Source organism: Myotis yumanensis, unplaced genomic scaffold (assembly GCF_028538775.1).
Source record: "Myotis yumanensis isolate MYYU_CA2020_CCGP unplaced genomic scaffold, mMyoYum1.0.hap1 SCAF_20, whole genome shotgun sequence".
NCBI classification, from domain to species: Eukaryota; Metazoa; Chordata; class Mammalia; order Chiroptera; family Vespertilionidae; genus Myotis; species Myotis yumanensis.
In genome coordinates this window covers 7,864,945-7,888,527 of record NW_027223771.1, presented here as the reverse complement: position 1 = coordinate 7,888,527, position 23,583 = coordinate 7,864,945, and the positions used below count along the sequence as shown (strand labels likewise).

General features: G+C 56.2%; 1 protein-coding gene and 1 long non-coding RNA gene across 2 annotated transcripts in view; one reads left to right on the top strand and one right to left on the bottom strand.

Moving 5' to 3' along the window:
- The window catches only part of ADAMTS17 (ADAM metallopeptidase with thrombospondin type 1 motif 17), a 90,689-nt gene that overhangs the window by 50,808 nt on the left and 16,298 nt on the right, over window positions 1-23,583 (top strand). The window contains exons 13-18 of the mRNA XM_070400340.1: window positions 4,062-4,228; window positions 7,280-7,407; window positions 9,513-9,633; window positions 13,706-13,863; window positions 16,668-16,827; window positions 17,353-17,488. Of these exons, the coding sequence (XP_070256441.1) occupies window positions 4,062-4,228; window positions 7,280-7,407; window positions 9,513-9,633; window positions 13,706-13,863; window positions 16,668-16,827; window positions 17,353-17,488 (870 nt within the window). The remainder of the gene's footprint in view (window positions 1-4,061; window positions 4,229-7,279; window positions 7,408-9,512; window positions 9,634-13,705; window positions 13,864-16,667; window positions 16,828-17,352; window positions 17,489-23,583) is intronic.
- On the bottom strand, window positions 13,545-14,046 carry LOC138998279 (uncharacterized). Its single transcript, XR_011469124.1, has 2 exons — window positions 13,970-14,046; window positions 13,545-13,809 (listed from the first exon to the last, which is right to left on the bottom strand). It is a non-coding gene; the product is annotated as an uncharacterized lncRNA (long non-coding RNA).

Below are 23,583 nucleotides of genomic sequence, written 5' to 3'. Positions count from 1 at the left end.
CCAGGAGGTCACGGTTCCATTCCCAGGCGGGCCACATGCCGGGGTTTCGGGCTCCATCCCCAGGAGGGGGCGTGCAGGAGGCAGCCGATCCATGATTCTCTCTCCTCATGGATGTTTCTCTCTCTTCCTCTGCTTCCTCTCTCTCTCAAATCAATAACCCCCAGCTGGCGTGGCTCCGTGGATAAAGTGTTGGCCTGCAGACTGAAAGGTCGCAGGTTCGATTCCGGTCAAGGGCACGTACTTTGATTTCAGGCTCCATCCCCGCCCCAGCAGGGTGCATGCAGGAGGCATCCAATCGGTGTGTCTATCTCACATCGATGTCTCTCTCTGTCTCTCCCTCTTCCACTCTCTCTAAAAATCAGTGCAGAAAATATCCTTGGGGTATTACAACCACACAAAAATCAATAGAAATAAAAGATTTTTTTAAAAGGCTCCCGGGGACAGCGGGAGGACAGAGGCTCTGGCCGGCGGGCCTCTCGAGCTCCTCGGTGGAGGTCATTCCAGGGAAGCCCGTAGGCGGGAGGAGGCGGCCAAGCTCAGGTGGCTGCTGGCTGCTGTGGGAGCTGCCTGCTGGCCAGGGCGTCAGGGGAGGCCCTGGGGGTGGCTGCCGAGCTCACCTGCGTATCTGAAGCCGCCTCCCTGGAGCTACATGACCGGAAACAGTGGTTTTCTGGTCTTCTCCCTTGGAGGCCGTCTTTCTTTGGTCCGTGTCCGCACGTCGGTTTGGAACGCGTGGGGCTGGGTGTGCGCTCAGTCAGCTGCCCTCGCCGCGTGGGTTTTGCTCTTCTCTCGAAACTCCCCCTTTTCACTGTTTCTTAAAAGAGCCCGTTTTCCGTCTCCTGGGCCCTCAGCTGCATCCCATTAATGTCGTAAAGGAGCGCGTTATGAATGATGACTCACCCGAAAGGCTTTTTTATCCACAATTAAGTCATGTTGATGAAGAATTAGCAAATCCCCCTCGTGTGCAAAACCCCGCGGCCCTGGCGGGGTCCCAGCCCCATAAATCACACGCTCCGGGGGGGCCGGGGGCAGAGGCGCTGACTCTCTCGGGTCGCTCCCCTGGCCAGCGGGGAGGGCCCCCGGTTACAGTGAAGTTTATGCTCACAGTTCAGTCAATGCCAGGAACACCTTGTTCCTTCTGGTAGTGCTAAGGGAATCGGTGCTGCATATTTTGTCTTATTAAAACCTTTTCCCCTGGCCCCCAACAGAGTGCTGGACTCACAGGGGGTGTTCGGTGCTTTAGGAATGACTGTTTCATTAAGAACATTGATGGAGTATAAGGTTTCCCAGAGAAGAGAACCAATAGGAGATAGAAAGATAGATAGATAGACAGACAGATAGAAAGATAAGTAGATGATAGGTAGATAGATGATGGATAGTAGCTAGATGATAGATAGATAGATAGATAGATAGATAGATAGATAACAGATAGATAGGTGACAGGAGATACATAAAATAGATAATAATTAGATAGATGATAGATAGAATATAGATAGATGGTAGAATATAGATAGCCTAGAGGCCTGTTGCACGAAAAGATTCATGCAATAGGCCTTCCCTTCCCCTGGCTGCCGGCACCAGTTTTCCTCCGGCACCCGGGACCCAGACCTTCGCTCCGGCCGGAGCCGCCTTCAAGCCTTCGATCCGCCACGTATGCATATTAACCGCCATCTTTGTTGGCAGTTAATTTGCATATCTTGCTGATTAGCCAATGGAAGGCATAGCGAAGGTACGGTCAATTACCATGTTTGTCTGTTATTAGATAGGATGATAGGTAGATGATAGATAATAGAGACATGGTAGATATATGATAGATGGATAGATAAATAGAAGCTAGATAGATGATAGATAGTAGATAACAGATAGGTGATAGAGGATAGATAGATAGATAGATGATAGATAGGTAGATAGATGGATAGATGATAGATAGATGGTAGGTAATAGATAGATAGATGATAGATAATAGGTAGATGATAAAGCCACCCTGTTTGGGCCCCACTCAGTACAGCCCTCCATCATCTGTGCTGCGTCCCCCCACCCCCCACCCCCACTGCCCGGCTGCCCGCTCGCTGAGAGTCAGCGACCCTGTGCATTTGCAGTGCCCCCCGGACACACACCTTGTGTTGTTTTCCCTGAAACACTGAGCTTATTGCAAAGGATTGTGCCAAAGAGGTGGGTCAGGCGGGCCTTCGACCACCTGCTTCACTGAGCCCCCCAACCGCTATGGGCAGCCAGGGAGCGGGGGCCAGTCCCCCTGCACACGAAGGCCATCTTCACTGGTGCCCCCACCCCCCTGTGCCCGCGAGACTGTCGCCCACGGATAAGGTGCTCCGACCCAGCCTGGTTTATTCCGAGGGAGCCCAGCAATCTGGTTTTGCTCCGGTAATATTTACACCTTGGTACTCTGTCCGATCTTCATGCCCAGCCGGCATGGCTCTGTGGTTGAGCGTCTACCTATGAGCCAGGAGGTCACCTTTCAATTCCCGATCAGGGCACATGCCCGGGTTGTGGGCTTGATCCCCAGTGTGGGACATGCAGGAGGCAGCCGATCCGTGATTCTCTCTCATCACTGATGTTTCTCTCCCCCCCTTCCTCTCTGAAATCAACACAAATATATCAATTTTAATAAAACACCAGACTTCCTGTCCTAAAGAGCAATGGCAGGCTCTTTTCCTCGCCGTCAGGGATCCTCCGCAGGTGAATGGGGAGCGAAGGGGCCGGCCTGGGGGCTGTTCCGGCCGCAGCCGGGGCCCTCCCTCTGGGGAGCCGTATGAGGTCCAGGCCGCCGCGTCAGCCGCTTTTGCAGAAGGACCTGATGTGGTGATTGTTACAAAACACAGCTGACGGGGCCCAGCGCCAAGCGCTGACCCAACAGCATTCCCTCCCGCTCAGCCCTCGGCTCACCAGGCTGGCGGCCTCGCGATTTCCCAGGATGTGCAAACCTCCCTGCTCTGCGCATCCCGGCCTGGCCCCGGAGCCTCCCCTCCCCCCCACCCGCCCCCTTCCCTTCAGTCCTGGTCCCTTTCCCGTCTCCTACAGCTGGTTTATTCACTGTCCAAACACACTGGTAAGAGAGTCCCTCCCTTCACCCCCTTTTCTCTCTCTCTGGTCTTGGTCTTTCCAGCTATTGGAATTTGCGCTTCCTGCCAGCTGACCTCCAGGCCGTGGGGGTCAGCCGTGTCTTGGCTGCAGCCTCCTGGGCTCATGTTTGCCTGCCCTGATTGGTGTCCCTCCTGGTGGGAGTCTCCGCCAAAAGCCTGCAGGGTAGAAAGGTCACCTCTAATTCGGAGGCCGGTGCCCCCTGCATCGCAGGGCGCGTGTTTGGGGGAGGAGGGGTGCAAGGGCTCGGACGCTCTCGGGTGAAGAACCAGCTCTGTTGGAGCCCAAGGAGGAAGCGACACCGGGGTGGGGTCCCCCCGGAGCATCAGGAGGGGAAGCAGCCTGCTTGCTAAGGCCCCTGGAGGGCAGGGAGTGACGTCATGCACCTGTCACGGCTTTTGCTCCCACAGGGAAACCCCGGATGTGCCCTTTCCACTCGCCAGCGACCTGGTGTCCACATGGATGGTTTTTATTTTTTAAATATATTTTTATAGATGTCAGAGAGGAAAGGAGAGGGAGAGAGAGAGAAACATCCATGATGAGAGAGAATCATGGATGGGCTGCCTCCTGCACGCTCCCTACTGGGAATCGAGCCCACAACCCAGGCATGTGCCCTGACCGGGAATGGAACCATGACCTCCTGGTTCGCAGGTCGATGCTCAACCACTGGCCGGGCCTGATGGCTAAGTTTTAAGTGCAGATGAAAGGCACAGTGGGTGGATCTTGCTAATCCATACTCACCACATTGCGTGTCCAGATGACCTTGCAGCCTCCGGATGCATTTCCCTGAGGGCTCACTCACACTCGCCGTCCATGTGGGGCTGGGGCTGCCGAGATGGGAGGTGTGTGAGCAGAGGGGGTGCTGGGAGGCCTCTCCCGGCCCCTCCCACTCCTGGGAAGGAGGCGGAAACGGAGCACCCGCTGGGTCTGGTTAACTCTGGGGGCCTGTCTCTCCCCTCCAGCCCCGGGCCCGGAGGCGCGCACTGCCTGGGCGCCAGCGTGGAGCACGCGGTCTGCGAGAACCCGCCCTGCCCCAAGGGCCTGCCCAGCTTCCGGGACCAGCAGTGCCAGACGCACGACCGGCTGAGCAGCAAGAAGAAGGGCCTGCTGACGGCAGTGGTGGTGGACGGTAAGGACGATGGTGTGTCCTTTCCCTCCGTTCCTTCCCCAGGAACCTCACACCTCCCGGGGAAACCCAGGGGGCGCCCCCCACCCGCAGTCCACCCTGAAGGGTGCCCCAGTCGTCCTGCCCAGTCAGGCTGCCCAGTCAGCCTGGGAGGGACCCACGGCTTGAGCCTGGGGTTGGCGTTGGACGACATAGCTCTGTGCCATTTCCCGAGAGCAGCTGCGAGGCAGGCAGCAGCCCAGAGGCCTCCCGCACCCCCATTTGCAGCAAGCGGGGGGCGTGGGGGAGGGGTACCAGCAGCCTGCTGCCTGCTTCCGGGGCCCAGGGCCAACTGTGTGGAGAGGGAGGCTGTGCGGGGCCGGGACAGTGGGCGTCTGCTGCCTCCCTTTCCAGTGTGGGCGCTCCTTGCAATTTCCTGGGTCATTTTGGGTTGGTTTTTAGTCTTTTTGTAAATGTTTTATTTTTATTGATTTCAGAGAAGAAGGGAGAGGGAGAGAGCGAGAAACATCCATGATGAGAGAGAATCAAGGGTCGACTGCCTCCTGCACACTCCCTCCTGGGGATTGAGCCTGCAACCCAGGCCTGGAATCGAACCGCGGACCCTTCAGTCCGCAGGCCGACGCTCAACCCACTGAGCCAGACCAGCCAGGGCCAACCCCCTGGAGCCTTTGTACCTTGGCTTCCCCTGCAGTCAATGGGGAGGGGAGCCCGCCTTCCTGGGAGGGTGTGGGCAGCTGCACGCACAGACTCTCACCGCCCTCGGCCTGGCCGTGCCTGGGACGCAGGAAAACGCAGGAGGCTCCCAGCAGCCCCGGGTGCCCTTGGATCCCTAGTCAGGAGGGAGGCCGGGCTCGCAAACCTTCAGCCAGGCGCACAGATCGGCCAGGACTCCGAGGCCTGGGCCGGGCCTCTCCCACTCCCCAGGAGCAGGAGGGGGTCACGCCCAAGGGGCTCGCCCCGCCCTCCGCTCCACTCCGCTATGTGCACGGGGCTGTTTTCCTCTCCTTCGCCTCTTGCTTTGGTTTGCAGTTCTCCGGCCTCGTTTCTGCAAACGCAGAAATCCCACTGAAATGTCTGTTTTTCCACCCATTTCTCCAAGTCCCGATCACACTCCCGCTTCACTTCTAACCGCTGCTGGAGGGCTGACCTCCTCCGCTGCCTTCGAGTCGCAGGGGCTGGGAGCCACCTCTGCCCAGACCCTCCTCCGGGGGCCTCGCAGGGGGCTCCTCGGGGAAGCTCATTCATTGCCTTCGGACGGTTCCACCCACTCGCTTTTTGGCGTGTTTTTTCTCCCAAAGCAAGAAATGATGATCGCCTCCGCCTTTGACCTGAAAGGGGCCACCGTATTTATTTATTTTAATATATTTGTATTGATTTCAGAGAGGAAGGGAGAGGGAGAGAAACATCAATGATGAGAGAGAATCATGGATCGGCTGCCCCCTACCCCCTGCTGGGGATGGAGCTTGCATCGTGGGCATGTGCCCTGACGGGGATTCGAACCGTGACCTCCTGGTTCCTAGGTCAACACTCAACCACTGAGCCATGCTGGCCGGGCGTTAAAAAGGCCACCGTCTTGGATAAGGAAGCCGGGGTACAGTCAGCATTTCGCCTTGGAGTTCAGGGCTTTGCGGGGGCCACCTCCCCGCTGCGGGGGGACTCTCAGGCCTTCCCGCAGATGCGGTTTCATTTCCTTCTCAGACAGAAGCAGGAGCCATCCCTTCTCGATGAGCGTTTCAGAGGAGAAAGACCAGCTCCTAAATGGCCGACCCAGAGCAGGGAGGGAGGGCAGCGTGTCAGCGTCCCTCTCCAAAGCCGCTTTCCACAGGGCCCGGCCCGGCTCGGCTCCTCGGAGCCCGTCCTGACCGCCCTATTCATAGCTCTGCTATCGCGGCGGAATTCTTTGGCCGGTGACGCACGGTTCAGGGAGGGAGAAGCGATATTTTTTTTCTGTTTTCTCTTCTTGAACGGAGGAAAAAGAAGAAGGAAAACAAGGAAATTCTTGCAGAGGTAGATTTTCCAAGGGAGGACTCGGGACCGCAAGCCCTTCCCGCCTCCCGCAGGAGACAAAGACGCTCCTTAGAAACGGCTTCTCCGTGGAAAAGCCTTCAGACAGAACCCGTGGACGTGGCCCAGGGCCCAGCCCACCCCGTCTCTGCCTTCCCCTCGGAATCTCATCGCAGCGCAGACCTTGCAGAGTTCAGGCCTCCCTGGCCGGGCCAGCAGGCCACGCGCCCGCCGAGGCGTCCGAGGGCCTGGCAAACGCCGAGAGGCACATTCCAGCTCCGTCTCCCGGGCACGGCGGAACCCCTCCGGGTCGGAGCCCCCCCAGGGGACCGGGCGGGTGTGATGGTGAGGGCTCTGTCACTCCAGCTCCGTGAAGCCAGCTGGAGCTGCTTAACAAAACACAGGGAAGTTGCCCGCCCAGCCGGTGTGGCTCAGTGGTTGAGCGGCGACCTATCAACCAGGAGGTCACGGCTCGATTCCCAGTCAGGGCATCTGCCCGAGTTGCGGGCTCGATCCCCAGTAGGGGGCGTGCAGGAGGCAGCCGATCCATGATTCTCTCTCATCATGGATGTTTCTCTCTCTCTCTCCCTCTCCCTTCTTATCTCTGGAATTAAAAAAATTTCTTTTTAAAAAATTCACTCTTTTCAAACTGCTTTAGCCAAAGGACTCTTCCTTATAACCTTAGGGCACTCCCCTCTAGCCCCCTAAGACAAGCCTTCCCCCCGAGGGCGTGGATCAGGGTGCCACAGGACACTAGCCACGGAAAGCAGCTGAGCACAGCGGTCGTTCAGTGACTGTCACTCGTTCACGAAAGCCCGGGCGCTGGGTGCGAGCGTACCTGCTGTAGCAGGAACCCTCAGCTCAGTGTCCAGTCCTCTGCGGCCCTGTCAGCCCCACCCTCGCTCCCAGGCCCCCGGGAGGCCCCCTAGGGAGACTCTGGTAGAGAGAGCACGCAGGCGTCCATGTTCCTCTCGCGGTCCCTTTGCAAAGCAATCCCCCGCGCCCTGCATGGCCCTCCTCACGCCAACGCTCATCCCCTTCCCTCCCCAGATAAGCCATGTGAGCTGTACTGCTCGCCCCTGGGGAAGGAGTCCCCGCTGCTGGTGGCCGACAGGGTCCTGGACGGCACGCCCTGCGGGCCCTACGAGACCGACCTCTGCGTGCACGGCAGGTGCCAGGTGACATGTGCTCTCTGTGTCCTCGGTGGGGGCGGGCGCCCGGGGAAACCAGGGGGAGTGGGTTTTCTTTTTTTTTTTAAATATATTTTTATTGCCCTGACCGGTGTGGCTCAGTGGATAGAACGTCGGCCTGCAGACCGAAGGGTCCCGGGTTCGATTCCGGTCAAGGTCACGTACTTCGGTTGCAGGTTCCTCCCCAGCCCTGGTCAAGGAGTGTGCAGCAGGCAATCAATCGATGTGTCCCTCTCACATCAATATTTCTCTCTGTCTTACTCACTCTTCCACTCTCTCTGAAATCACTGGGAAAATATCCTCCGGTGAGAATTAAAAAATATATATTTTATTGATTTTAGAGAGAGTGGAAGAGAGAGGGAGAGAGAGAGAAACATCAGTGAGAGAGAAACATCGATTGATGGATCGGCTGTCTCCTGCATGCCCCACACTGGCGATGGAGCCCGCCACCCGGGTGTGTGCCCTGACCAGGAATCGAACCGTGACCTCCTGGTTCATAGGTCGACCGCTCTGCTCAACCACCCAGCCACGCAGGCCGGGCAGAGGAATGGGTTTTCTTAAGAAGGTGCCAGGGTGCTGCCTCCCACCTGCAGACTGGTACCCCCTCCTGCAGGCTCACCTGGCTACCACCTCGGAGTCGAGGTGGCTGAAAGGATAGGGGTCTCGTAGTGTTTAAATGTTCACAAATGTTTGAATAACCTGAGACGTGATGACAGAGGGAAGATCGGGTGCGGTGCCGAGGTGAGGGTGGGAGGTGTAGGTGAGCGTATGTTTTTGGACAAGCTCTGCTCTGGTTCGAGACCAAAGATACAAAACGAAGCAGGTGCCTTTGCAAGTGGTACCCCAGGGGTACCGATGCCTGGCTTTTGGGGACTTCCCCACCCACTGGGATATAGTCCCCAAACCCATCCTGATGGTGCATGTCTGTGACTCGTTGGAACAGTGATAAATGCCACGGAAGGAGCCAAAGAAAGAGAAAGGAGGGAGGGCCCGGCCCGCGGGGCTCAGCGCTTGAGCACAGCACTCACCCGAGTGCAAGCCCCCCACGCGACACCCCCGCCCTCAAGTCTAGCTCCCCGGGTGGGTCTTCCTGCGTGCCTCCTTCTCAAATGCGAGCGGTCAACCAGAGATGACCTGCTGTTTGAAGAAAAGCAGCAGCCGGCCCGAGAAAGACCAAGAAAAACACACAGGAAAACGCACCCTGGCAGAAGAAACGGAGATAATTATAGACTCCTGCAGGATTCTAGAATTCTGCTGCCAAGTCAGCAACCAGGCATGGGAGCGAAATAAAGGAACGTTGAGATACGGGGGAACTCAGAAATGTTCTTTTCCAGGCGCCCGTTCTCGGAGAGGTGGCGTGGCCTTTAACCAAACAAGGGGAAAGTCGAGAAGGGGAAGGCGAGCCCAGCCGGCCGGGCTCAGTGGTTGAGCGTCGACCTAGGAACCAGGAGGTCACGGTTCAATTCCCGGTCAGGGCACAGGCCTGGGTTGCAGGCTCGATCCCTTGTAGGGGGCTTGCAGGAGGCAGCCGATCCATTTTCTCTCTCATTATTGATGTTTCTCTCTCTCTCTCTCCCTCTCTCTTCCTATCTGAAATCAATAAAAATATACATTAAAAAAAAATAGGCGAGGGCTGTGAATTGTTAGAACTAACTGGGAGCCCAGGAATTGCCGGTCGAGGGCTGGTGCCGCCGGCCTGAAAGTCCAGTCCAAATGAAAATGAGTCGGTGGCGTCCCTCTGATGGAAGAGAGAACACGGCTGTCATTGCACGATGGCTGTTACGTTACAGAAAGCACGTGCTCTCCCTCCAGCCGGAAAAATGAAACCCACTGAGCCCCGCCGGCCGGGCTGGGAGCACGGCTGCCTTCCTGGGCCCCCTTCTCTCTGTCAAACACGAAAGATTATATTCGGCCGTGCGGTGGGTGTCCTGCCCAACATAACGCAAGCTGGATCCCATTCATTCTTTGATCTTCTGGTCTTAAAATAAATTAGCCTATTTGCTCGGGCCTCTGAAAGTAGGGGGGCCCCAGCATCACGTGACAGACCTTTGTGAGACGGGAGCCCAGGCTAACCCAGCTCTCTGGTCCCCTAGAAAATCGGCTGCGACGGCATCATCGGGTCGGCAGCCAAAGAGGACCGGTGCGGGGTGTGCAGCGGGGACGGCCAGACCTGCCGCGTGGTCAAGGGCGACTTCAGCCACTCCCGGGGGACAGGTGAGCGCGGGCGCAAGCCTGTGTTTTACGGGTGTCTTACTTCCCCGGCCCCCAGGCCAGCGACCGCGTGCCCTCCCTGCGTTCCGTATGGAAGGGCTGGTGCATCATCTCGAGGGTGACCTGGGACTCCGTGTCACAGCTTCTGCAAGGCAGAGAAAGGCGTCTTGTCCACAGTGACGCCGGCGTCCAGTCTGTCAGGCAGGCGGCTTGTGTGAGAATCCGTGCTGCCCCCCGGCTCCTGAGGGGACTGAGGGAAGCCGGGCGGCTCCGTCCAGTCTCGTAGCCACTGGCCGCTGAGCCGCTTCAGATGTTTTTGTTGTTGTGAATCCTCGGGACCCAAGGATGTTTTTTCCATTGATTTTTTTTTTCAAAAATATGTTTTTATTGATTTCAGAGAGAGGAAGGGAGAGGGAGAGGGAGAGAAACATCAGTGAGGACAGAGAATCATGGATCGGCTGCCTCCTGCACGCCCCCTACTGGGGATCGAGCCCGCAGCCCGGGCATGTGTCCTGACTGGAAATCGAACCGCGACCTCCTGGTTCATAGGTGGATGCTCCACCCCTGAGCCACGGTTGCCCATGAGCCTTTCATCCAGTGCACATTGATTCAGCATGACGACGATGTTAGAGGCAGGAGGTGTGCAGAAGGGAAATGCAACTGTCACCAAGTCCAGGGAGGGGACCCCCAGCAAACAGCCTGAGTGCATGTGTGAGGGGTGCTGCAGGGCGCCTCCCTCACGGCTGTGGGCAGATGAGGGCACCCCTACGCCCTAAAGAACAAGTAGAGATGGTCCAGGCAGCGTGCCTCCGTGGTTGAGTGTCAACCTATGAACCAGGAGGTCACGGTTCGATTCCCAGTCAGGGCACATGCCCAGGTTGCAGGCTTGATCCCCACTAGGGGGCGTGCAGGGGGCAGCCGATCCATAATTCTCTCTCATCATTGATGCTTTTGTCTCTCTCTCCCTCTCCTTTCCTCTCTGAAATCAATAAAAAAAAAAATAAAAATTTTTTTTTAAATGGTCAATTAGAGATTAACTGTCAGTGGGGGTGGGGCAGGGCATTTCAGGTTGAAGGAGGAACCCAACTTCGAAATAGTATGATTCCCCCAGGTCATGTGACATCTCCGTGGCGCCAAGTGTGGCTGACAGGCCGGCCGATTCTGTCAGCTCAGACAGGGAGGCACCTTTCATCTCTGCCCAGCGCCCAGGAGGAATGTTATCACCCTCGAGGGTGACTATCACAGAGAAATACCATCCCGGAGATGAAAAGCAATCGGGCGCAGGCTTTCTGCCCGGTTCTGAGAAATCCTGACCCTTGTCTGACCTCCTCTGGGTCCACTTACCTTCCATACTGAAGCTGGGAATTCTGAGCAGCCCCCCACGGGGACAGCATCCATGTCCTCCGGGACGCCCTCCTCCCGTGTGCTGCAGGGCTGCGTGGAGGTAGCGTGACCCTCTGGCCTGTCGCCTCCCAGCGTTGAACCGATCCAGGCCCCGGGCAGCTCATCTGTGAAGGAATCGGCTCGAATTGGCCATCACACTGCTGTCCTCAGCGGTGGGCTCAGCCTTCGGTGGAGTTGACACAGCGAAGTGGTTTGAATGGGGTGTTTTGAAAGCTCTCGGATGAGGCTTTCACTTCATTCATTAAACCGCCATTTTGACATTATGGCCTTTAGTCCATGCAGGCCTTAGCGCCAGCGACGTGTCCACGGGAACCCCCCGCCCCCCGCCGCCATGGTGACCCATGAGCTCTGCACCCCTTTGCAATTTGTTCTGAAAGAGAAACCTTCTTAAACAGTTTATTCTATTTTTAAAAATATAACAAAGAACTAATTGCATCTTCATAGATGCGAATCCAAATCAGGTCGCGTTCTGAGTCCCGGGGGTTAGGACTTTAACCAATGAATTGGGGGGCAGTGGGCGGGATACCGTTGAACCCATCCCTCATGCAAATAAGTAAGTGCTGCTCTAGAATTCGGCAGCCCAGGGGCTCTGGCCATACAAGAACGCTCTGTGATTGACACTTGCCGTAGCTGTACCTCCCACCAGCTCTGAAATCTCTATGGGGGAGGCGGGGAAGAGGGGACTTTGGTGGGAGATGGGACAGGAGTGGTTCACCCATGTTATCCGTCACCACAGGCTATATCGAAGCCGCTGTCATTCCCGCCGGAGCTCGGAGGATCCGCGTGGTGGAGGACAAACCCGCCCACAGTTTCCTAGGTAACGCCAAAACAATGATCTGACTCGCCATGTCTGTTCTGAGGATGGAGGTGGAGGACGGGGCGGGCTGGTCATCGGGTCAGCAGCGTTCTCCCAGGACGTCGGTGTCAAACTCATATCTTAGGTGTCGTGATAGGAGGACTCATGGTTCTGGCTGCCGGGACTTCCCAGCGCCATCGCTCAGCTGACCCCAGTCCCGGGTAGCGAGCAACATGGGGAACATTACCTCTGCTTTTCCCTGGAAATGTGAAAAGGGCAGCAGGCTGTCAGGGTCCATTAGATCGCTCAGCTTCTGATTCCCACATGAAATGGACTTTCAAAATATATACTTTCATTGATGTCAGAGAGGGAGAGAGAGGAAGAGAGACATCAGTGATGACAGAGAATCATGGATCGGCTGCCTCCTGCACACCCCACATGGGATTGAGCCCACACCCCGGGCATGTGCCCAGACCAGGAATCAAACCGTGACCTCCTGGTTCATAGGTCAATGCTCAGCCACTGAGCCACGCCGGCCGGGCCTGCCTTGGTCCCCTTATCTCCTCTGCCAACCAGAACCCCGGGATTCCAGGGCCTGGGGTATGCACTAGGGCCAGCCCGGAGGTGGTCCTCGCTCGTGACGTTTCTAAAGTTTAGTGCACACCAGCCATGTTGGCACCGGGGCCGGGCGCTCTGGAAGTCAAGCCGGTGGAGCCCTGAGCTCCCCTCGCATTTGCTGGGAGTGATTCCCGAGGAATTCCACCCCACCTACCTCCAGCCCACGCCGCCTGGCTCGCGGCTCGAAACCACCTGGAACAGGAAATGCCTCTGCAGTTCGCATCCACGGCTCAGAACAGCCCTGGCGGGCCCCCGGGTGGAAATAAAAGGCGCTGACGCGGCGCCAGGATTAGAAGTGGGTTGACTGCGGGTCAAGCCTTCCCGTGCAACCCAGGAGGGGGGAGACGCGAGGAGCCCGCTCCTGCACAGCCCCACGGGTGGGGGGGGGGTGTGGCCTGGGGACGGGGTCAGACCCCCACATGGGCCTGCAGCCAGCGCTCACGAGGAACCCTGCCCTCCCGGCCAGGGAGGCCCCCTCCACACTGCCCAGCGTGGCTCACGGTCTTTCCCTCCATGCCCGGCGTCCAGGGACAACATGTAAATATCTGCACAGAGAAAGGAGGGCCCGGTTGGGAAACAGACATGCATCACGTGACCTCAGGTTCTCGGCCCTGGAGGAGGTTTGGTCTGCCCTGCCAGGGGGGTGTGGAGAGCAGGGACCCACCCTCCCTTCTGTGGGAAGTTCCTCTCATCGTTAAGAGGCTCCTGATGGCTCCTCAGCAAAATACACAAAGGCCCTGCTGTGTCTCAGACGGCGATTTAAAACGTCCGACCTGCCCCGGCTGGTGGGCTCAGTGGATAGAGCGTAGGCCTGGGGACAGAAGGGTCCCAGATTCTATTCCGGTCAGGGCACAGGCCCAGGTTGCAGGCTCAATCTCCAGTAAGGGGCGTGCAGGAGGCAGCCGAGCCATGATTCTCATCATGGATGTTTCAGTCTCTCCCTCCTCCTTCCTCTCTGAAATCAATAAAAACATCTTTAAAAAAATAAAACGGCTGACCTCTGACCCCAGCAAAGTCTGAAAATGAAATTGTTCTTCCCAGCCCATCAGAGCCCAGACATCCATCACAGACAGAACCAGGTCCCTCCAGGATTCCCTGTTTTTTGTTTTGTTTTTTTCTTTTAATGTTTTTATTGATTTTTTTCGTTTTTGAGTTTTCGGGGGTCTATACCCAGGAGAGGGAAGGCTGGGTCGTCGGGTTGCTCTGTACGGGTGTTCTGCGCGGCCTCCGCTCCATGCTGTCCCGTTCTCTTGCCAGCCCTCAAAGACTCCAGCCGGAGGTCCATCAACAGCGACTGGAAGATCGAGCTCCCCGGAGAGTTCCAGATCGCCGGCACCACAGTCCGCTACGTCCGCAGGGGCCTGTGGGAGAAAATTTCTGCCAAGGGACCGACCAAAATTCCCCTGCACTTGATGGTAAGGCTCGGAGAGGACCCCTCCCCCCCCCCCCCCCCCCCCGCCCCGTCTACTTCTGCCTGTGGGTGTGGGTGGCGGGCAGGTGCACCGGCTCCTGGTGGCTTACCTGGCCACCTGCATCTCCAGGCTCGCTCTTGATCTTCTCTTTTCTTTTTAAATATATTTTTATTGATTTCAGAGAGGAAGAAGAGAGAGAGAGAGAGAGAGAGAGAGAGAGAGACATCAATGAGGAGAAAGAATCAGAGATCAGCTGCCTCCTGCACACCCCCTATTGGGGATCAAGCCCACAACACAGGCATGGGCCCTGACTGGGAATCAAACCGTGGCCTCCTGGTTCATAGGTCGACGCTCAACCACAGAGCCACGCCGGCCGGCCTCCATCTTTTCTTATCTCATCCCTTTGGGCATGCTTCGGATTTCTCCCCTCTCAGAAGGTCGCCCCGGCTCCTAGCTGGCAGGGCTCCCACCTCTTCTTAAACGGAACTGCCTCCAGGAAGGAGCCGCGCAGCCCTGGGGCCGCCAGGGAGACTTGGCCCGCTCAGCAGCCGGCCCGCGCGAAGTCTGTGTTTGCATATCAGACGGCACCGGCCCGCCCCTCCCCTCGGTGTGTGTGTCCACACTGGAAATTACCTTTTGGAAAGGAGCTGTTGACTCCGCTTCCTTCCAAACCAACAGTGCTCAGATTTTCCAAGCTCGCCTTGCAACAGGCATCCGGGAACTGGGGGTGGGGGAGGCCCAGGTTCTATGGGAATGTTGACTCCCCGGGTGGTCTCAGACACCTGTGGAGTCCTGTCTTACCTGTTGGGGAGGACCCCACCCAACCCAGGGACCACCTGCTGATGCATCCTTTTTATTTTGGTTAATCCTCACCTGCGGATTTTTTCCATTGATTTTTTTAGGGAGAGTGGAGGGGGTGGGGGGAGAGAGAAACATCGATGTGAGAGAGACACTTTGATTGGTTCCTTCCCACACATGCCCCAACCAGGCCTGGGCATGGAGCCTGCAACTGAGATCCATGCCCTTGACCGGAACCAAACCCGCAACCCTTCAGTCTGTGCCTGACGCTCTGCCCACTGAGCCAAACCAGCTAGGCTGATGCATCCTTTTTAAGAACATCAAAGCACTGCAGGGACAGCTCTGCCTGTGAGCCCTGAATGCAACAAAAATGTATAAAATAAAACAAAACAAAATAAACGCAGCCCTGGCCGGTTTGGTCAGTGGTTAGAATATCCACCTGCAGACCAAAGGGTCGCGGGTTCGATTCCTGGTCAAGGGCACATACCCGAATTGCCGGTGTCCTAGCCCCAGTAGGGGCATGTGCAGGAGGCAACCAATCGATGTGTCTCTCTCAGGTCGATGTTTCTCTCTCTCTATCTCTCCCTTCCACTCTCTCCAGAAATCAATGGGAAAAATATTCTCGGGTGAGGATTAAAAGTAATGAGGATCCTAATGAGATAAAAGCAGTTACGCAGTGGGCCTGCAAGAGGAAGCCAAGGACACCGTCATGTCACCGGTCGCCCTTGCATTTGCTCCCTGTAGCAGGCGCCAGGATGGGTTTATTTCTCGTCTCTTCTCAAAGCTTTCATGGCCCGAGTGCATCGCCAGCCCGTTCAGGCCGAGGCACAGCCGGGATCCATTCCGACCACGAGAAACAAAACTCGGAGAGAGAGAGAGAGAGGAGAGAGAGAGAGAGAAAGAGAGAGAGAGAGAGAGAGAGAGAGAGAGAGAGAGAGAGCCGCAGCCCCGGGCCCAGCCCTCGTTAATGTGAATCGCTTCTCTCTCTCGAACGATGACGGTTACTTCCAGTTTGCAAATCTAGAAATAAGAGGTGCCCCTCTGGCTGTCCATAGAAGCCACTGTCCCCCGAACCAGGACGCACACATTGGGGAGCCGCGGGGACCTGCACACAAATTATACGTGGCTGCGAAATTGCACGAAATTGGTTTCAGATGGATCCCCCATTCACCAGTCTTATATTCCCAGACTGAGATAATAAAGATCTCTTTTAAAGAGGTTTTTCTTTTTTCTTTTCTTTTTCTTTTTCTTTTTTTACTTTCTTTTCCACCCTAGGCAGGTTTCCAAATGCGTTCTTGCAAGTCTGTTCCTTGGAGAAGTGGCTGTTTATGCTGCTGAGGCGCCCCACCCCCACCCCCCACCCACTCAAGCCCTCAGGGCACGGGGAGCCCCGGGGAGGGAGGAGGAGGCTTCCGTCTCAGGCACTTGCCACCTGGCCTCCCCCCCACCCCCCGCGTCTAGGCAGGTGGGCCCTGCACGGTCTGCCTGGAGCCCCCGCTGGCCCCTCTCCTGGACCTCCCGGCCTGGAAGTGAACTTGCTGGTGGCTTCGACGCAGGGAGGACCCGCTGGTGTTAGGCCTGCCCTGAGGACACACCCCCCACAGCCAGGCCACTGGAAAGTCCTACATGAAGCCTTGTTTCGCAACGTTAATTTGAATATGTTTTTTTGTTTGTTTGATTTTTAGAGAGAGAGGAAGGGAGAGGGAGAGCGAGAGAGAAACATCAATGAGGAGAGGGGATCATGGATCAGCTGCCACCTGCACACCCCCTACTGGGGATCGAGCCACAACATGGACATGCATGCGCCCTGACAGGGAATGGAACCCTGACCTCCTGGTTCTTGGGTCGACACTCAACCAGTGAGCCATCCCGGCTGGGCAGGTCGAACCTGTTTTAAAAGCCCGTGCCCACCGGGAGGGAGACCCCACAGCGAGGCTCTCATCGCACCGCCAGCAGCGCCGGGCTATTGTGCGGTTTCAAAGCGGCCTCTTCTTTTGCCTCCCGCCCAGGTATTGTTATTTCATGACCAGAATTACGGAATTCACTACGAGTACACCATCCCCGTGAACGCCACGGCTGAGAATCAGAGCGAGCCTGAGAAACCCCACGACTCCTTGTTCATCTGGACGCACAGCGGCTGGGAGGGGTGCAGCGTGCAGTGTGGAGGAGGTGAGCCCCGGGGTCCCCGCCCACGGGTGCGGGGTTTTGTTAAAGGAAGGAGCCGTGGATTCCGGCCACTCTGTGGTCAGGGCACAGAGAGGGACAGGCTGGGCACATCACCAGTGTTTGTTCATTTCAGAGAGGAAGGGAGAGAGAGAAACATCGATGAGAGAGAGAATCATGGATCTGCTGCCCCCTGCACGTCCCCTACTGGGGATCGAGCCTGTAACCCGGGCATGTGCCCTGACCCGTAATCAAACTGTGACCTCCTGGTTCATGGGTTGATGCTCAACCACTGAGCCACACCGGCCGGGCAGCGGTTGCCTCTTTCTGGTCCTAGTCTAGAATTTTTCTCCTGCCCCGCACTGCCTTGCCCATGTCTTTCACACCCTCCTGCCTGAGCTGATAGTTCTCCTGCCCTGACCACAGTCAGTTAACGACTCTCCGATCAGAGGACACCCCTCCAGGCCCCTCCATATGTCCCTCCCGAGGTGGCAGCCACAGCCTCTCAGCTCCCTGTGCGCTGGTTTCCAGGGGAACGCAGGACCATCGTGTCCTGCACGCGCATCGTGAACAAGACCACGACGCTGGTGAATGACAGCGACTGCCCTCCAGCGAGCCGCCCGGAGCCTCAGGTCCGAAGGTGCAACTCACACCCATGCCAGGCACGGTAAGGAGCTGGCGTCCTGGGCGCAGGCCCTCTGGGGCGGGGCAGCAGCGTCTGTGTGTGGGGCGGAGTGATACAGTCGGTACAGGCCACTGTATGCCTCCTTCCCTTGCTGCTGAGGCATCTGTGTGCTGGGAATACTGGACCTCTGGCTGCTAAGCCGGAACTGGGATGGAAATGTACAATCCGTCAGGCGGGCGTGGCTCAGTGGTTGAGCATCGACCTAGGAACCAGGAGGTCACGGCTGGATTCCGTCGAGGGCACATGCCCGGGTTGTGAGCTCGATCCTCAGTAGAGGGGGCGTGCAGGAGGTGGCCGATCCATGATTCTCTCTCATCATTGATGTTTCTGTCTTTCTCTTTTCCCCTCTGAAATAAATCAAAAAATATTTTTTTTAAAAAAAGGAAAGAAATGTACAATCCTAGCTGGAGGCCACGAATAGCATCTCGTGGAGAAAAAATAGCCCTCGCCATACACCCTCGGGGGGTGTCAGCTGCCTGTGTTAAAAAGAAGTCAGTGTACCCCGCCCGTAGGGCTCAGTGGTTGCGCACCGATATGTGAACTGAAAGGTTGCTGGTTCGATTCCCGGTCAGGGCACATGCCTGGGTTGCAGACTCGATCCCCAGTAGGGAGCATGCAGGAGGCAGCCGATCCATGATTCTCTCTCATCACTGATGTTTCTCTCTCTCTCTCCCTCTCCCTTCCTCTTTCTCTAAAAATCAATTAAAAAGGGGGGGATGGTTGTCTTTATCCCAAATGTTTTCCTCGATTTCCCCAACCCCCCCTTCCATTTTCTTCAGCCCTCTTTTCCCATGCAGGTCCCAGCAAGCTGCCTTTCCCTCCCAGATTGCACGCCATTCGCACCTCCTTATTCTAATCCTGCCCCCCAACCTCCAACCCCCCCCCCCCCTCGCTCCGTGGGTACCGCTCCCAAACCCCGCCCTAACCATCTGGAATCTGGAATCCGACACACACAGCAGATGGCCTCCCTCCAGCCTCCCGCACCAACACAAACACATCAGCGAACCTGGCCCCCGACGCTGGCAGGCGAGGCAGGAATCGCAGATCCGCTCAGCTGCCATGGCTGCGGCCAGCGGCCTTCCCCAGGCTGACCGCTGTCCGCAGGACAGAGGCCCTGCCGTCATCTGGCAGCGAAGGGGCGAGCCTGTCCCTTATGGCCCGGTCCCACGTCCTCCTGGAGCGAGGAGGGGGAATGACAGGGACCTGGGCGCCTGCTGGGACCCGCAGCTCAGCGTCACCGAGCTCATGTGTCTTCAGCCCTTTAGAGCTGATTGGCCAGTTGAGAAGTTACTGCTGAGCTATTAGCGATTCCCCCAGAGTCGTTACGGCTTGGACCCCTTCCAGGCGGCACATACTGTGCTGTGCGTTGAATTCGGGGGATTCAGAGAAGAACATGAAATATCTTCCTGGCAAACACCCCAAATAGTCATCTGTGAGGAAGTGAGTTTGGAGTTGAAATGTGTCCTCTTTGCTGAGATATCTTAACCAGGTTTGCCTGCTTTGGGGTTAAGATTGAGTGAAATCCCTTCTGTTTTTATGGCAGCATATTCCCCATGCATGTGTGCATATGTGCATGAGTGTGCATGCATGTGTGGGCACGTGTGTGTGTGTGCATACGTGTGATCACGACTTAAGAATGAAGCGTAGAACATGTGGATCCTTAGGCACAGCCAAAATCTGAAGAGATGCCATGATCGCGTCCGTTTCTAGGTGGTCTGACCCGTAAAGCTCCTCTTTCCTGCTTCCCGCTGAAATAAAAGCGGTGCGTTTGTTACTCTGGCTTTGGCTCCGCCCTGACCGCGCCCAGGAGCTCTCTTCTTCCCACGCTCTCAGCATCAGCTCCTGCAGGAAGCTCTCCCTTCCTTCCCCTTGTCACGCTTGACTGTGGCCTTGATGTCAGTAGCTCCGTCTTACAGTTGGGAACGAAAGAGCCTCACCTCCCCGTGATGGGAAGGCAGCAAGCACACGATCTGTTAGGCGTGGTAGCTAACCAGACAACGGGTGAATGCTGCCCGGTTACCCAGGGGCGGCCGAACAGGGGTCATTGGTCACAGACCCGGGGCCAGGAAGTCATGGGTCAGGTCACAGCGCCACCACTCGCTAAAGGCGAGCTCCCAGGCACGTGACCTGACCTCGCCGTCTATAAACGGGGAATGAGAGCCTCTCTCACTGGAGTCTTGAGAAGATTGGGTGAAGTAACGCCCGGAAAACCCTCCGTGCCCAGGGAGCCCTCGGCAAAACCATCCTCACTGCTCAGTGCAACACCCCACTAATGTCCCCCATCGGCCAGCTGTTGGGCCCCAGCGTTGGCTGAATTCCCCATCATTTCTTTTTTAAATTTTTTTAAAAATGTTTTTTAATGTATTTTTATTGATTTCAAAGAGGAAGAGTTAGGGTTAGGGCTAGGGATAGAAACATCAGTGATGAGAGAGCATCATTGATCAACTGCCTCCCGCACACCCCACACTGGGGATCAAGCCCACAACCCGGGCAGGTGCCCTGACAGGGAATGGAACCATGACCTCCCGGTTCATGGTCGACACTCAACCACTGAGCCACGCCGGCCGGGCTCTCCATCATTTCATTTCATAAGACACCACACACCGACACACACACATTTTTAATTCAGTGTATAACTACATAATTTAAATAACCTTTGCTGGTATTTTCCAGGTAATAAAAGGTCCTCCTATATGCTAACATTCCCTTTCTTGTCAGAACAGGTTTGTATAATTTTCTTTGTTGTCGTTGTTAGTCCTCACCCCAGGATATTTTTCCATTGATTTTTAGAGAGAGTGAGAGGGTAGGAGAGACACACACAGAGAGAGAAAAACATCGATGTGAGAGAGACATCGATTGGTGGCCTCCTGCACACACCCCAACCAGGGCCAGGGATCAAGCCTGCAACCGAGGTACGTGCCCTTGACTGCGATTGAACCTGGGACCCTTCAGTCTGCAGGTCGATGCTCTGTCCACTGAGCCAAACCTGCCAGGGCAAGTTTATATAGTTTATATGTGTTTTGGGGTAAACTGAAACAGCAGAGCAGTTGGGAGTGGTTCATTTCGCACTGCATGAATGTTTCTGAGCCCTGCATCTGTGAACTTCAGACAATATTATCAGCAGGAGGGGGCGGGCGTGGGGAGGAAAAGGGATACGAAAGGGTTTCAGACCCCGAGATTGGGTTACGGGCTGGGGTGTGACTAGAAGATTCCAGACGTGCGTTGCCCAAGTGGCTCGTTACAGAGCAGCTGGGAGGATGCTGGGAAGTTCGAGTCATGAGCTCAGGTTTGATGGGGATGGGGTTGGGGATGAACGCTGGATCCTGCCCACACTTCTGCCTGCTAACCTGTGTTTGGATTTAAATACCACCGAAGGCCCTGGCCGGTTTGGCTCAGTGGATAGAGCGTCGGCCTACGGACTGAAGGGTCCCGGGTTCGATTCCTGTCAAGGGCACGTACCTCGGTTGCAGGGACACCGCTAGCACCCCCCTCAGAAGGCCGTCGTGAGATTGACCCGAGTTAATAGACACACGTTGCTCAGTGCAGTCCTGGCACATCATACCTGCTCCATCTGTCATTTGTATGATCGCCGTTACCAGGCATTGGTAGAAGAGTCCAAGGCCCCATTCCGGGAGGAAACCAATGCAGGATGTTCCCGAACGCCACAGCTGTCACCTCCCAGGCTCTGCTGGTTGGCCCGGTGACACCGTGGCCCAGGAGAGAAGAGCAGAAGCCTGAGGGTGGTTGCGATTCCCCGAGAGGCCCCGAGGGCAGGTCCCCAGGAAGGCCGCCTGCTGCCAGCTCCTCGGAGGGAACCAGGGGTGCATACAGATGGCGGGGGGAGCGGGGAGGGGGGGGCAAAGCAGCTGCATGTGTGCCCCCAATGAGGGGAGCTGATGGGAGCACTGCGTGCCTGACAGACTGTGTGATGAGGGTGGTACTCAGGTCAGCGGCACTTAGCAAGTCTTGGTGGTATTTCTACTAATCGAGCTGGAAAACAATCCAGTGGGCCCGGCCAGTGTGGCTCAGTGGCTGAGTGTCAACCTGTGAACTAGGAGGTCACGGTTCAATTCCCGGTCAGGGCACATGCCCGGGTTGTGGGCTCCACCCCTACTGGGGGGCGTGCAGGAGGCAGCCGATCCATGATTCTCTCTCATCATTGATCTCTCTCTCTCTCTCTCTCTCTCTCTCTCTCTCTCTCTCTCTTCTCTCTCTCTTCTCTCTCTCTTCTCTCTCTCTTTCTGTCTCTCCCTCTCCCTCTCCCTTCCTCTCTGAAGTCAACAACAACAAAAAACAGTCCCATGGCCCATCACCACGGAGTGACAGCGAGACCCAGGTCGCCTGTGTTCCTGTCCAGGGAGGCCTCTGGCAGGTCTGACTGCAGCTCTGCCCATGGAGTTTGTCACCCTCCAGTCCTGACTGCTCTGGGCAGGGCTCCGTGGTGGGGCGGCCACAGAATCAGCAGGCTCCAGGGAAACTCATGGCTGTGAAGTGGTCAGAGCCCCTCGAGAACTGGGGCACCCCATCTGCTCTTCCTCCCTTCCAGTCCCCACACGCTCCTGGTGGTTTCTGTGGCTGCCAGCCTGACTCCCAGGTCCCCATCGTCACGTGGGTGTGAGTGGCGTCCTTACACAACAGCAGAGACCAGGAAGGAGACTGTGAAACCGAGGGTTTTATATCTAGCAAAACTGTCCTTCAAGTATCGAGGCTTTAGAGAAATATTTTTAAACAAGTAAGAGTTTTTGCCCAGTTGGCGTGGCTTACCATGTGCATTATTAACCGGTACACGTGTGGTGGTTGAGCGTCGACCTATGAACCAGGAGGGCATAGTTCCATTCCCACCTGGGTTTTCAGGTCAATCCCCACTAGGGGGTGTGCAGGAGGCAGCCAATCGATGTTTCTCTCTCTCTCTCCCTCTCCCTTCCTCTCTCTCAAAATCAATAAAATATATTTGAAGGGAAAGAAAGCCAGAAATAAAACGGTTCTCTTTCCCTTCTACTTGGAGGACTCCTGGACATGATTTCTGTAGCTCATTAGCTATTAAAATTATTAACAAATTATTATTTCCAATTGCAAGTGGTTATGGGATTCATTATTTCTTCTCATGCCAAGACTTGTATGCAATTTACTCTGAACGTGAATTAGCCAAAAGCCATCCAGAGTTTCTAAACAGGCTTGGACCAGGTTCACTGATTTGAGCCCAACAAGCCACACAGGGCTGAGCCGCCAAAGGCCCCCCCCTACCCCCCCCCCCCCCGCCCGCGCTCCATAATTTATTGGGAACTTAATTGAGACTAATTATTGTCTCTGTTCCCAGAGGAGCATCTGCCCAGCATCTGCTGTGACACCATGTGCTCGGGATGCCTGGATCATCTGGGACGTGAACGGAAGGGCATGAGTATTTTTCGGTGACGGATCCCGCTGTAAAGTTTTATAGGAAACTCCCAGCGGTTTCTTTCGCCTGCGGCATTAATGCGCAGGGTCTCTCCAATGTGCCGGAGCCGAGGTCTGCAGTGTCCTCAGAACAGGCTGCCTCGGGGAGACCCACCCCCGAGGAGGAGGTGGGCGGCTAAGCCCGGCTGGTGTGGCTCTGTGGACTGAGCATTGTCCCAGGGACCGAGCGGTCCTGGGTTCGAATCTCGGTCGGGGCACATGCTCTGGTTGTGGGCTCCATCCCCAGTAGGGGGCGTGCAGGAGGCAGCCGATCAATGATTCTCTCTCATCATTGATGTTCCTATCTCTCCCTCTCCCTCTCCCTTCCTCTCTGAAATAAATAAAAATATTTTTTAAAAGAAAGAGGCAGCTAAGTTGACGGATTGGGGGTGCAGAACCCGAACTGTTCTGTGACGGGCCTGCTAAAGGCCCCGGTTGATCCAGAAGGAGATGCTTAGATGATAACAGGTTGGCCGTATATGACCGAGCGATGGCACCTAACGGTGAGAAACAAATGAGCAGGAGCCATTCACCCATTTCACAGACGGACAAATAGAACCGGGGGGAGATTCGTGAGCAAGGCCATCAAAGACTTAGCCTGGGAGCCCCAATGAGACTCTTGCCTCCTAAGAGGTTCTCAGCCA